Here is a 15,475-nt window from a genome sequence, read left to right on the forward strand (position 1 = left end):
TGACTCAGGCTGTCTATTATAGACTTGCTCCTCCTTTGTGTGGGGGGGTGGGGGGTTGGTGGGGAGAAGGGGAGGCAGAGAAACCCCCACATTACAACTAATGAGAAAACATCATTTAAACAATTGCAACAACCGGTTTCTTCCTCCTTTAGAATTCTGAGCGGTGCTGGATTGCAAATGTAATTCACTGTGCTGATGTTGTAAACTCTTGTTTTTTAAAAAATAATCTAGTTCCTACCTTGTCTCTACCTGCATTTTATAGGTCCAAACATGGGTGGTAAATCAACATATATCCGGCAAACTGGCGTTGTGGTTCTGATGGCCCAGATTGGTTGTTTTGTACCCTGTGACTCTGCAGAGATCAGTATTGTGGACTGTATCCTTGCTCGAGTTGGTGCTGGTGACAGTCAGCTCAAAGGTGTTTCGACCTTCATGGCGGAAATGTTGGAGACTGCAGCTATTTTGAGGTAGAGTGTTCCTATCACAGCTCCACCTTCCTGATATGCCTTCTTTATTTTATTGCCTGCAGTAAAAATTGTTCTCTGTAAAGCAGACTGGGCAGAGGTTGGGAGGGAAGAAAGAAAGAAAGCAGCATCTGTATATTGGCATTAAAAGTCCTTATCACCAGACTGGTACCCTCCTTTTGGTGCAGTCTGGTTCATACCAATTTTGGAGTTGTGTGTTTTACTTAAATCCTTTTGTCCTGTAGAACGTATGGTGGAGTAAGGTACGACTGAATACGTTATTGTATCTCCATTCAATCCATTAGCAAAGTGACTGGAAGGATGGGTTTTTGACAAATGTGAACTTTAAGCACAAGTGAAAATTGAATAGGTTAATTTGCATGAATTTACTATAATTTATAATGGAGAGCATTTGTGCATAAACCCCCAAAAATTGAATGAAATGAATCTTTTACACATCACTGTCTCCAACAGAAGCTATATAGTTTCTACTTAGGGTTGTGAAAGAGTTCTGTTCATGTATAATTTTCACTGGACTTTTTTTTTTAAACTAAATATGGGCGTGCTAACAACTTGAATTTTGAGAAGAAGCATGCATGTTGCAGGAAGTTGTGCACTACTGATAATTAGCACATTGAAAGCACTAATTACTGACTGCTTTTTTTGGTACATTCTGATGACTTCCGTGTGGCTATTGTTAATCCACTCTCACAACTTAGATTCTTGTAGTACTTTTCCTTAATAAAATGTCACAAGGCACTTAAACATATCAAAAACAAAATACTGTGGATGCTGGAATAAAAACAGAAAATGCTGGAAATATGAAAAATGCAGGTCAGGCAATATCTGTGGAGAGAGCGAGAAACTGAGTTAACATTTCAGGTTGATATTTTGTCAAAACTGGAAAAAGTTAGAGATGTAACAGGTTTAAACAAGTACAGAGGCAGGGAAAGGAGTTGGGAGAGGGAAGGCAAGGACAAAAGGGGAAGGTCTATGATAAGGCGGAAGGCAGGAGAGATTAAATGATAAAAGGGATTATGGTGCAAGGCAAAGGAGATCGGACAAGAAACAAAAGATGGGTCGAGAGGTGCAAATGGGAATAGCAAAATCATTACCAGCAGCTGCTGTCAAGGAAAAACGGGGGGCAAAGATCTGAAATTGTTGAACTCAGAGTATGGAAGGCTGTATAGTTCTAAATCGAAAATGAAGCGATGTTCCTCAAGTTACATTGAACTTCATTGGAACAGTGGGAGTGAGGCAGAGAATTAAAATGACAGACGACCAGAAGACATGCAGATAAGGTCACACTTGCAGAGTGAATGAAGATTTTCAGCAAAGCAGTCACCCAGTCTGCGTTTGATCTCCCCAATGTAGAGAAGATTGCATTTTTGACTTGAAGATATTAGTTTTGTTTGTTGGTTTTTAAAATTTTATTCGGGAATTGGATGGTGTAGTGTTTTGCCCCTGGGACCTGAGTTAAATCCAGCTTAGATTGCTGAATGAAATCCTTCTGTTTATTGGCTGTAGGGTTCTGAGGTCATGTAATATGAATTTGGATTTGTTCCTAGTGGATGTGGACTTCCAGGCTAATTTGGTATTAATTGCCCATCTCTGAGAGGCTGCAAGGTGACTGGTGTATGGGGAATGACAGGTGTTGCTGATGATGTGCGGGAGCATGCTCTACTGAGGTTGGTGGACTTGGCACTGACGAGCCTCTCCTTGATTTATAAATAAATTGGAAATGTTTCCGATATTTATTTGTTAGAGCAGGGACCAGTTTGGTATATAATTGTCCAGTGGAATGATTATTTTCTGACAGTGTTGTTGCTCATGCCAGTCTCTCAATTTCTGCTGTAATCCTTTTGCCTTTTCAACTGGTGCCCACCAGTACCCTCACAGCCCCTCTTGTATATAGTTGCATTGGGGCCTGCAATGGTCTCCTAATTTACTATTTTGTAGTTGCTCAAAGAACTTTTGTAGGCCTTTGGACACATATGGAAAGAGTTTGGGTTTGGGCTGAAAGAGAGGGGAGTAAGAGTATTGCAATATCCTGCACTGATTTGTTCTATGTTCACTACTTTCTTCAAAGAAGTGGACATTTACTTTGTACGCAAGAACCATATTCATATAGATTAATGGATGAAGGTGCAGATATGCTTGTTCACTTGGTGAACAGTTGTGCTACCTGGCTCAATACATCTGTCCTCTTCCCTATGTGCCCTCATTGTGCTTGCATTCAGCATATAGGTTCTAGCTGATGTGGACAGATACTACAAAGATGATGTAATGTTAAAAATTCTCATTTTGACATCTGATTTGTCCTATGAGTCTTACTGCTTTGTTTTGCAGAGGATGTCTCAACTTTGTGTCCCTATGCTTGGGAAGGAAGGACTTCTTGAGAACACAATAGGGGCAGGAGTAGAATATACGGCCCCTCAAGCCTGCTGCGCCATTCAGTATGATCATGGCTGACTACCTGCCTCAATTCCATTTTCCCACCTGCTCCCCATATCCCTTGATTCCAACAGAGACTAAAAATCTGCAAAGTGATTCCTGACAACGCAGCCGGCTGCGGATGTCATCAGACTGCGCCAAGCTGCACACATGCGCAAACAGGCTCCTGCTCTTTGCGTGCGCGGCATTCCACATTGCCAGGACTGGTTGGCGCATGTGCAAATGATGTCATCATGTAACGCGGGGAGAGATTGGGGTGGGGGGAAGCAGGGAGAGAACTCCCCCCCCCCCCCCCCCCACCCCCACCCCCACTCTGGCAGCTTGCTCCCCGCTTCCCCCGCCCGCTCTCCGGTCATTGTGTGCTGCCATGGGTTTACGTTGGCTTGCTGTAATTATTTGAGCAGTGCCATCTTTAGTCCTGGCAGCTGCCTGAATGTCGCCGACTGTGATGTTTTAGTGGAACAGGCTACATTTGCACATGTGTTAGTACAGTGTCAACTAGTGGTTGCGTTGTCAGCAAATGCAGCCAAAAATCTGTCTGTCTCAGCACTGAATATGCTCAACCCTCTGGGGTAGCAAATTCCAAAGATTCACAACCCTCTGAGTGAAGAAATTTCTCCTTATCACAGTCCGAAATGATTGACTCCTTAACTGTGTCCCCAGATCTAGATTTTCCCAGCCAAGGGAAACAACCCCTCTGCATCTACCATATCCAGCCCCTTCAGGATCTTGTATGTTTCAATGAGATCACCTCTTATTCTTCTAAACTCCAGCGAGTAAAGGCCCAATTTACGTAGCCTTTCATCATAGGACAACCCTGTCACCCCAGGAACCAATCTAGTGGACCTTAACTGTACTGTCCCAATGCATGCACATCCTTCCTTAAGATATGGAGACCAAAATTGTGTGCATAGTACTCAAGAAGTGGTTTCACCAAAACCCTATACAATTCACAGAGCATCAGAGTTGTAGCAAGACCTCCTTATTCTTGTATTCCAATTCCCTTGCAATAAAGCCCAAAATGCCATTTGACTTCCTAATTGCTTGCTGAGCCTGCATACTATCTTTTTGTGTTCTTTGTGCAAGTACACCTAAGTCTCTGAACATCAATGTTTAAAAGTTTCATGCCTTTTGAAAAAAAATTCTGCTTCTCTGTCTTACTATCAAAGTGAATAACCTCACACTTCCCTACATTACATACCATCAGCCAGCTTGTTGCCCACTCACTTACCCGTCAATCTCTTTACAGCCTCTTTGTGTCCTCCGCAGAGCTTACATTCCCACCTAGCTTTGTACCGTCAGCAAATTTGAATACATTACTCCCTCTTTGTCTAAGCTATTAATATAGATTATAAACAGCTGAGGCCTCAGCACCAATTGTTGCGGCATTCCACTCGTTACAGCCTGCCAATTTAAAAATGCTCCGTTTATCCCGACTCTCTGCTTTCTGTCCATTAACCAATTCCCTATCCATGCTAATATATTACTCTCAACTCAATGAGCCCTTATCTTGAGTATTAACCTTTTGTGTGACACCTTATTGAATGCATTTGGGAAATCTAAATTAACTACATCTACTGGTTCCCCTTTACCCTACTAGGTACAGCCTCAAAAAAACTAAATTTTTCAGACACTATTTCCTTTTCGTAAAACCATGTTGGCTCTGTCTGATCATATGATTTTCTAAACTGTTATTTAATTAGTTAGTTATTCAATCTCTTATTTTAGTTCTATAAATAACTTGTTTATCTCATTTACTAATTTAATAAAGTAATACTAAACTACAGATAGTTTGCTCTGGGATTGACACCTCCACAGTTAAAGAGCAAAATAAACTGCGGTACTCAGCAGCTAATAACCTATCTATTATCCTGTGGTGTCACTCCTTGATTTTTTTTTTGATGCTTTTGGAGCTCTAGCTCCTGATACTGCTGCTTCGCTCTTCCGCAGGTTTGCTGTTGGCCTGGTGTTATCCTGGGTTGCTCCTCTCACTGTCCCGCAGCTCGGATTTCGGCCTTGTTTAATCCCCAGCCGCTCCTCTCTCTCTCCCACAGGTCATTCTCATGCCATGCTTTACCAGCAGCTGCTCCTGCCACACTTGCACAGCTTTGATCTCGATCCATGTTTTATCACTAGCCACTCCTCTATACTTACTACAGTGAAGATGTCCCAACAGTAATGAAAATATTCCAGTTGTCCTGAAATACTTTTGAGTGTTTATCCCATTCTGTACCTGTTACATTTAGACAGTGGTTGTAGCTTCTTTTAGTATAAGATGAGCAATAGGAACTAAACTTGTCAGCATTTGTTCATTTCAATCTGATTTGGGGCTTTGAGTCAGGAGTTCTGCAAATGGTTTCCACAGAATAAAGCCAAAAGGGAATACAGTGAAGCTTCAATCATCTGCTGAAACAGAGAACACCCTACCTTGACGTAATTGAGAATCTCCCTGACTGATGCTGTATTTTTAGCTTTTTATTGATTTTGGATTACCTAATTAAATTCTCAGTATGTTCAGATAAGGCACATTTTTTCCATTTCTTGAAAAAAAAATGTTTGCAGCCCAATTCCTGCTAAATAAATTTTCCTGGACCTAGAACCCTGACTCAAGGACATAAGACATAGGCGTAGACCATACGCTTCTTGAGCCTGCTCTGCCAATCAGAAAGATCATGGCTGAATTTCTATAACAACTTCACTTTCCTGTCCTATCCCCATATCTCTTGATTCCTTTCGTGTTCAAGAATCTATCAATCTACTTCTTGAATATACCCAACGACAGAGCATCCACAGCCCTATAAGGTAGAGAGTTATAAAGATTCACAACCCTGAATGTAGAAGTTTCTCCTCCTCTCAGTCGTAAATGGCCAACCTCTTATCCTAGCCTATGACCCCTAGCTCTAAACTCCCACTGCTGTCATGGACTGAAGCTAATATACGGAGCTGACTGGATAATTGCTACCAGGCTTTTTGGGAATGCAGCAAACTTGCATCAAGAAACACTCAATTGCAATTAATTTATGTAAAATTAAGTACAAACCTGCACAATATAAAATTGCAAGTAATGGGAATGTGGGAAAGATTCGACTATACAATTCAGAAAGTTACGTCCTTTGTAAATTGATAATGGCCTGTTTATTTTTAACATTTTGTTTTTCATCCAGATTTACTCCACTTCCCAGCACTCCCCGCCCACCGCCCCCCCCCCCCCCCCCAAGTCCCAATTTTCCTAAAGCTGTTGATTCATGCCATCATATGTTCCAAGGGGGCTGGCTGCTGCTTGGTACCCTGACGTTCAAGTGTGAACTTAGACAGTAAATGCAGCAACATTATTCAACTGTGGAGGGTTGGAGTCACTGAATAGTGAGCAAGATTAAAAACAGCCTGACTGATATTTCTTTTTTCCCACCTTCCTACCCGAGGGTTACTACAGCCAATTGTGGTACCCTGTATATTTTGGCACAAACATTCCTACTATGTACAGCTAATGAACGTGGAGTCTGCCATGTTAATGACGCATACACTTTGGTGAAAGGATAAAAAGCCCTAAACCTAAAGAAACCTGCTTTGAAACTCACGAAGTACCATAGTTTTGTTTAAACAAGAAATAAATTTCTACTGTAGTCATTTTTAAAATTGAAACCCAAGGTGAAAGGGTGCATATTGATGAGTTGAGAGAAAAGGTAAATCTGAGATTGGTGATCAATTATTGCCAAACTTTGGTTTTAAAAAGCTATAGATAATAGGGGGAGGAGGGAGGTAGAGTTGCAGCTCAGATCCTGGTAATGAATAAGTCAAAAATAGTGTGTCAAGGAAATGAGGTTGCAGGGAAAACAAAGTGAGTTGGATGTCTGTGGCATTCAGAACTAGCAGGAAGAAAATTCACACAATTGAGTTCTGAAGAAGGGTCACTGACCCGAAACGTTAACTCTGCTTCTCTTTCCACAGATGCTGCCAGACCTGCTGAGTGGTTCCAGCATTTCTTGTTTTTATTTCAGATTTCCAGCATCCGCAGTATTTTGCTTTTATATTAAGGAAGAAAATTCAAGTTGCTATGAAGAGAGAGGTTGGAAGTAAATGTAACGTAAAGGAGCAACATGTTTTTTTTTTGCTACCTGTCTAGGAGAATGCTGGTGTTTACTGAAAGCAAACCATTTGTAACAATACATACGTAACTTTGGATGCTTGAATGTGAAAATGCACCTTCCAGGTTTGTGATGAACCTTTTGGCCCCAGAATAGGAGGCGTTAACTTTAACATTATTATTGTTTACCAGATCAGCGACTGAACACTCCTTGATTATCATCGATGAATTGGGAAGAGGCACCTCTACATATGATGGCTTTGGCCTGGCCTGGGCCATATCAGAATACATTTCCAACAAGATTTGTGCATTTTGTATGTTTGCCACTCATTTCCATGAGTTGACTGCCCTAGCTGACCAAGTGCCATCAGTCAACAACTTGCATGTGACTGCACTCACCACAGATGAAACGCTAACCATGCTGTATCGTGTGAAGAAAGGTAAAGTATGAACATACAGTGGCAGAACTCAGTTTCAAATCTTATCTTTTCTATTCAGCGAGTGGTATTGCATTAGAACAAATTAACGGTAATGGGGCTTATTCCAGAGTTTCCTATCTGTCTATAAGAGAGAGCTGCATTGATAAGTGAGTGATTTCCCTTTTGTGTACTTTTAATGGCATCTATAATATCTGAACTAATAGTGAAGATTCCGTATATCAATTACGGAGTTATCCTTAATAGGGAATTCCTGGGTTCCAAACAATCATGATCGAGTACATTGAAGATTCCTCCAAATTTTAAAAAGTGTCTCTACAACAAGGCAACATCTTTGCATATTGCCTGTTCCCTTCTCAGAATTATATTGGGTTTGTGAAGCATTTGAAATAGAGGAACTACTTGTGGACAATCTCTAAAAATGTTCTATTCAGATTCATCCACAGCATGTACATTTGGACAGAACAACTTTATTCCAACAGTGCATTTAGTTTACAGCATGTTCATTCTTGGTTTAAATGAGCCGATTGTCTCCCAAAACTTGATCAGATCGGAAACTTGGTTCCAGTTCTCTCCAGTTGCTTCCCCAGCGTCTTCAAAGAGTTTATGAAGACCATGTGACAAACCATTAGGTTCCCTTTCATAGACATAGACAGGCTTTGGGAATGAAAGTCAGTGGTGGAGTATGCTGCAATTTTTACACAAGAATATAGTTTTGGAAATATTTCAATAATGTCGTCCTTTCATAGATGTTCAGGCTCTGCATCTCACTATCTGCTCTCAAGGTGGTTCTTGTGCTGCTTATGAACTATCTTTAGGTCTTTGGATGATTTGCTCATCATTGTCTGTGTTCTTGCTCTCTTCAAAGCACTGCCTTCTCCCCACTTCTGGTACTGCAGCTGGCGTGTTTTAATACATGCCCGACAAGGGACGTGAAGGGGAACTCGACCTGTAAATGTGCGCTATTGTTGAATCTAGCATTTGAATGCCAGATTCATGAGTTTGTAAAGCTCCATGGAGGAGTCGTGATTTGGTATCTAAAATTACCAATATTTGTTCGCATCTTAAAAGCATAGGGGGAAGCAGTACAAATTTACTGATATCAATATAATCAATGGTTTTTGGTCAGTTGAGCATCTGTCATAAAACTTATAGAAGTGACTTTTATGTCAAACTTCAGATTTACTCCTTTTAAGATGTGCAATTCAGTTTAGCAGCTTTAAAGTTCTGATGGGCAGTCCTGAACTGGTTTGGAGAAACAATTAAGTCTAGCAATGCAACGAGTGGATGATTGGGAGTTTCTGGTGATATTGATTCAGCTGTTTCATGCAGTTGGGCTCAGGAACTGGTTTAAGCCACTTCCCCGGCTGATATTAGCAATTGGTGTTTGAATGCAATATAAAAAATAAATAAAATATATAAACAGAATAAAGGACACTAAAATTAATCTTATTTTAAAAGTGGTGCTGATAGCCCTCTGTTTTATAAATGGATATGACACAAGGCAATTACTGTTGACTAATAAAAGTAGGATGAGTAACATGCAGCTAGTGTAGGAGGATTGGAGACCTGGGGTTCAGCTCATTTTGAGCATTTGTAAGTGTCACCATTTCAGGAAAGCAGTTGGTGCTGAATAATTTGAAGCCCAGCAAGTCTGTGCGAGCCCCTCATTTTAAAGCTTATAATTAACGTGGGAAGGAAGCATTTGTAACTAAGAACAACATGTTGAATTCAGAGTGTCTTGAAAGCTGCATTTGCTGCACACAGCCCAAATCCATCTTGTGCTTGGGCAATTAATCTTTGCAAGACCTTGCTGTTGTAGATTTGTTACTCATCCTCCTCCACTCCTCCCCTCTGAAGTTGCTTCAGCTTTATTTCCCTCACATTCTCCTCTTCCCCAGTAGTTTTCTACCCCCTTGCAGATGTTGGTTCAGGGGTTCCAGCTGTCCACCTATACCTTGCGTATTTGATAATTCTTCATATGTGAAACCAAAGATGATGGAAAACATTTGGCCATTGTAGCTCATTTTTCCATCATAACCTTTGATCTCTTCTGCCCGTCTCTGGCCATCACAGCCTCTAACTGCCTTTTGAATGTCTTGAGTTTTTGTCTCCACTACCCTAAAGAGTAATCTAGTTATTGATCTATGTAAAGAAATAGAGCTGCATTATTTCTGATCTTGCCATTTTCCAGTTTGTACCAAGTTCCCTTATGCTGGTCTAATTTGAAATAGTACTGTCAATTAACCTTTTCTATGATTTAACATTGTATGCCTCTATAAAGTATCCTCTCATTTGCTTCCTTTCAAATTTCAGGATCCTTTTTCGAATTTTTTCTCATAACTCAGTCCTGTTATTATTAAGAACTGATCTTCTTGCTTTTCTCTGCCATTTCCAGAGTTTGGATCTTAACCTTGTGCATCAGTAACTAGTACTGAATGCAGTATTCAAGGGGTAATCTGAAAGAGCAGTATAGTTTCAATACCTGGCCTCAAACTATGTATTGTCAACTCATTTGACAATATAGTTCAGCTTGCTGTTTGCTCTGTAATGAGTGCTTAGTGTTAAGTTTGAATTTTAATTTTGAAGTACTGATCTTACTGCTTTGTATGAGCTGGACAGGAAGTGAACATAACTTTTTTTTTTCAAATCACTTAATGTCATTCTCCAGGAATTTTTGTATCATCTACTTGGGACTTTGGAACTCAAAAGAAGCATTGATTGTTATTTATTCTGGAAGGGAAGAATTTAAAGTCTAATGTCATAGCATTTCACCCAGAATTGGTGTTCAATTTTTGAGTTTTATTTTGGTCAAAGTAAAATGCTTTATTATCAAATGCTATTATATTCAGATAGAGGAAGATGGGAGAGGGGATTGAGTGCGATCATGGTGGGTGTTTATTTTCCTGTTTTTCTCAGGAGTGTTCAGTTTCATTGTTTCCTCTTTATTGGGGCCAGGGGAGACTGAGTGGCAGTCTTTACTATTACTGCAGTTAGTTACACAGTACTGAGGAACCAAATGGCGATGTATAACCATTGACTATAAACTGATTCTTTTTAGAAAGGATACTTTCAATAAGGATGTGGCTGGCCACTAAACTACTGCAGTGCAGCAGGTAATGCCAGGATTTAAAATGAATACCTGCTCCAGCCACCTCCCTAAAGAGGTGCCAGCTGAGCAGCAAATAACTTGCATGGTACAGGACCACAAATTGCAGGGGGGTTGTATTAGCTTTTGCTTTCTGTTTTACATGTCAATTTGATTTCAGAAATCAGTTTATTTTAGCCAAGTTGGAAGTCTCAGTATTTTCCTTTTTCAGCACTCTTTATACCTTGTGAGCATTCATGCTAAAAATAGTGTGTCTCAGACCTGACACAGCAAGAACTTTTCTAGCTAGAAGGCCAATTTAATACTTGTGGAAGTCCACAAGTTTGAGTTTTTAAACATTTCTTCATCTTCGGTAACATTCTAAAATTAATAATGCTGATAAAATATGAATTATGTTAGTTTAAACTGTGTAGGTTCTGCAGCTGCCTAATCAGTTTGCGATGAATAAGCAAGAGAGATGAGATACGGTCATGACAAGGATTTCAATGGGTCATTTTCTATAGGATAGAAAGCCTTCCCATTCTGGTTTCAGTTGCTTATGTCTAAAATCCCAGTAATGCAGTGTGTTTACAAGGTAAGGCTTCCCTTAGCCTGAACCTCCACTTCCTAATTTAAGTACCAGCAGAACTTAAATGCTTTTTATTAATGTTTATTTTTAATGCACATGGTTGAGTCTGTCTGCAATGTTGCAATAGAAAGTTATAAGGAAAGTGCAGTTACTGCTCTTGTGCATTAAGGAGTTCTGTTGCTTGGTGTCTGTAGGTTTGTTGCATCATGTGCTGAGGGAATATGGTACTTTTTAATATTGGGCAATTTTGGTTATCTGTGCTTGCATGTTGATGCAGTGTCATAAGGAAGCAGGTTTTAGTCATGCATCATCTTTTCTACAATATACACCCAAGATTAAGCAATCAGTATTTTTAAAAGCTGTTTTTAAGGAGTGGGACTAGCTGAGTTGCTCTTGCAGAGAGCTGGCATGGACACAGCAGGCTGTATGGCCTCCTTCTATGCTGTATGATTCTGTATGTAATACTGAGATTCAACTGTTAGAGTTTCTGTTGTTTCTGGTTCCTGAGGCCTCTTGAATGCTTATAAATTGTAGTTATACTAAACTTAATTACCTGGGCAACGATACTGTCAACTGCTGAAATTTATTAAGCTTATTATATCCTGCAAACAGTTTATTTCTTGCTAAGCTTTATTTATAGATCATTCCATAATCTGATTCCAGACGCATCATGGAAATCAAACCTTTCATTGTTATAACTTTTCTTCTCTGTTCCCACCTAGCCCTCTTAGCATCCAGAAAGCTTCAAAATGTTTTTTTATTTCTTTAATTTATAGGTGTTTGTGACCAGAGTTTTGGGATTCATGTAGCTGAGCTTGCTCAGTTTCCCAAACATGTTATTCAAAGTGCCAAGGACAAAGCCCTGGAGCTTGAGGAGTTCCAAAATACAGGGAACTCTGAAGACTCCGATGAAGGGCCTGCAGCTAAGAAATCCCGCCAAGAAAAGCAGGTTTGTGCTTGAACTAAGGGGGTTTAGATTTTTTAAGTTATTTAGAATTATTTTGCATTTCAGAAGTGAGAAATTTGAATGCCAAGGCTAGAGCACTCTTATAATAGACCCAGCATTGATATTAAGCACTCAAAGATCATTTACAGAACAGGATGGACCCTACTCTGTTCCCATGTACTTTAAACCCTGGCCAGAAGAGCACTCTACTGTGAACAGTACGATGCTGCCTTTGCCTCCACCATTTGGGCCATCTCAATCTAACTGATCCTGAACTATGGAGTTTTATGTTGCGTTCAGTCTCCACGAAATTCATTTAACTAAGGACCCCAATAGTCAGCAGGAAGAGGAGATGTACATCATATTCGTGTCGCATTGGATTTCAAGCTGCCGAATTCTCAGTTTTCAACAAAAGCTACTTATAGAGGGGCGTGCTCATCTCCCCATAGGCCTGAACCAAGAGTGCAATTTTGTACATGGGGTGCAGCATTTTTTTTTCAGTGTTTCAGTCCAAACAGCTATTTAGTAGCAGGGTAGACAAATCATTTATTGTGAGTTCCTTTTTCAACAGGATTGCTTATACAGGAACTCTTCACAGTGGCAAAAAGTTCGAGCTAGGAACCCCACTGCTGAAAAACTAACTGCTGACAGGTTATTTAAATAATTTCAACCAAATAATAAGAGGATATTAATTATGTTTAATTGTAACAATTTTATCTTGGAAATTGGTACTGGTAACAAGACTTTAGGCTCCTTCCCCCTCCTTTTAAAATCTCAAGTTTCTTCAGCATTAGTAGTTATAATAAGATAGTTGCTTGTACACACTGAGAATGTGAATCAGCCTTTTCTGTGGGCGTCAGGCCACTGAATGTGTTTGTGGGGGTTGGGTAGAGTCGGGCGGCTGGCAACTTCTGTGGGGTTCCTAGTATTCCGAGGCTGTCATAAATGTATTTAAGTTTATTTCAACAGTAGGCTTACTGAGAAAATAATTTGCCTGGAATGCTTAATGTCTATGTGGTCATAGCTGAGGCACTGCAATATTACATAATTATACAGATGCATCCTGTAATTCCGACAATATGGAATAATATTTTCCCTTCCATTTTGTAGGATGGTGAAAGGATCATTGCAGAATTTCTGGCAAACATCAAAGCTTTACCCATCACTGACATGTCTGAGGAAGAGGTAAAGCAGAAGCTGATGAAGCTCAAGGCTGAAGTGCTTGCACAGAATAACAGTTTTATCAATGAAATGATTTCAAGATCCACAGTTTCTGCATAAGGTTGTGATTTTAAAGTAAAGTCAACTTCATTGAATATACTGAGGTGTACAGTTTTATGTATGTGGAGCGGGGTGGGGGGAGAGCAAAAGAATCTATAACGTGAATCCCACCCAAACCATATGGCCAGTCATGGGGAAGGAAGAGATGTAGTTGTAGTTCCATCTCTCTCCATGCACACAGTTATTGCCTCTCTAACATGTAAAACTGTCTAGTTCATCAATTGAAGTAGAGAGGTTAATATTGTACGAGCAAGAAAAGCATGGTTTTTGGCAAAGGCAAAGCCAGTCATTTTTCAAGAGTTTAACAGCCATTTGGGACGCAAGTGGAAAATGGGACACAGTTTGGAGGAATGCTGTTCTTGCCAAAGTCTGGTTTTATTGTCATTTATGCTGCATAGTGTAGCTGCAATGTGAGTCCACATTGCACTTAATTTTGTTAATTTTGTTCTGAAAGATGACATTTACAATAAAATTATTAAAATCATCTACTGTTTATTTCTTTTGTGACTTGAACAAATTGAGTGGCCAAGTGGTGAAAGAATCCTCACTTATGATGCTCAGTAAAATAAAAAGGAAAAATTGAAAATACTAGAACTTCTGAAATCAAAATAACTTGTATTTGTATTGCACCTTTACCATGGAAAAATGTTCTAAGGTGCTTCACAGAAGTGATTCCAAAACAAAAATGAGCCAAAGGAGGACATGTTAGGAGGGGTGACTAAAAGCTTGTTCAGAGGTGGGGTTTTAAAGAAGGTCTTTTAAGAGGACAGAGAAGCAGAGGGTCATAGAGCCATTCAGAACTGAAACAGGCCCTTCGGCCCACCGAGTCTGTGCTGACCATCAACCACCCATTTTATACTAATCCTACATTAATCCCATATTCCCTACCACATCCCCACAATTCTACCACCTACCTACACTCGGGGCAATTTACCTATCAACCTGCAAGTCTTTGGCTGTGTGAGGAAATTGGAGCACCCGGCGGAAACCCACACGGTCACAGGAGAACTTGCAAACTCTGCACAGGCAGCACCCAGAACTGAACCCGGGTCTCTGGAGCTGTGAGGCTGCAGTGATAGCCACTGTGCCATCCCAGAGAGTATTTAGATAGTTGAGTCTGGAGGTTACATGGATGAGGACTTCAATGGCAGAGGCTGGCAATGATATGGAGGTATGTGGTCTTTGTGAAAGAGGCTATGGGATCAGGAACTCAGCTGAGTCGAATAGGAGACTGAGGTTGTCAGCAGGTGAACAGTTTCGTTCATTCTGAAACATTAACTAGAGAAGGAATGGCAGTAGATAGCAAGGGTGTGGAGTTTTTGGCATGGGACAGACGCAATGGCTTTTGTCTTCCCAGTGTTTGGAGAAAATTGCAGTTCATCCAAGACTGAATGACTAATCAGCCATCTGACAGCACAGAAGCAATGAAGGGAGCAAACAGAAAATGCAGAACAAGTCAGCATCTGTGAAGAAAGAAGACAGATTATGATATTTCAGGTGTCTATCAGTCATCAGAATTGTTGATGCCAGGTTTAATTCTAGGTTCGTGCTGAATTAACTGAGCTTTTGCATTACAATTAGCTTCAATGCACCTGTTAGGGGAGGAAAATTAGCTACGGTTCCTACTCATTGTTAACCCGCCTGTCCAAATGGCAGACTGGCAATGTAATGCCACTGGAGTCATATATTATGGGCGGCGCAGTGGTTAGCACCACAGCTCCAGGGACCCGGGTTTGATTCTGGGTACTGCCTGTACGGAGTTTGCAAGTTCTCCCTGTGTCTGCGTGAGTTTTCGCCGGGTGCTCCGGTTTCCTCCCACATCCAAAGACTTGCAGGTGATAGGTAAATTGGCCGTTGTAAATTGCCCCTAGTGTAAGGAGGTGATAGGGAATATGGGATTACTGTAGGGTTAGTATAAATGGGTGGTTGTTGGTCGGCACAGACTCAGTGGGCTGAAGGGCCTGTTTCAGTGCTGTATCTCTAAATAAAAAAAAAAATAACCTGCAGACATGCAGTCGCTCGAGCTGGAATGGCTTAGGTAAAGTACCTGAGAATACCCATGGAACCCTACCCCACTAAAAGGCTGGAACTGGCATCGCGCACCAGCTGTTATAGAAACTGCCTGATTTTTA

The 15,475-nt window shown here is 40.6% G+C and overlaps 1 protein-coding gene across 1 annotated transcript in view; it reads left to right on the top strand.

Annotated features, from left to right (window-relative positions):
* msh2 (mutS homolog 2 (E. coli)) overlaps window positions 1–13,827 on the top strand; it is a 73,714-nt gene extending 59,887 nt beyond the window's left edge. The window contains exons 13-16 of the mRNA XM_068045228.1: window positions 263–467; window positions 7,195–7,442; window positions 11,893–12,065; window positions 13,173–13,827. Of these exons, the coding sequence (XP_067901329.1) occupies window positions 263–467; window positions 7,195–7,442; window positions 11,893–12,065; window positions 13,173–13,343 (797 nt within the window). The 3' untranslated portion in view covers window positions 13,344–13,827. The remainder of the gene's footprint in view (window positions 1–262; window positions 468–7,194; window positions 7,443–11,892; window positions 12,066–13,172) is intronic.
* Window positions 13,828–15,475: the final 1,648 nt, after the last annotated feature.

Source organism: Heterodontus francisci, chromosome 13, assembly GCF_036365525.1.
Source record: "Heterodontus francisci isolate sHetFra1 chromosome 13, sHetFra1.hap1, whole genome shotgun sequence".
NCBI lineage: Eukaryota > Metazoa > Chordata > Chondrichthyes > Heterodontiformes > Heterodontidae > Heterodontus > Heterodontus francisci.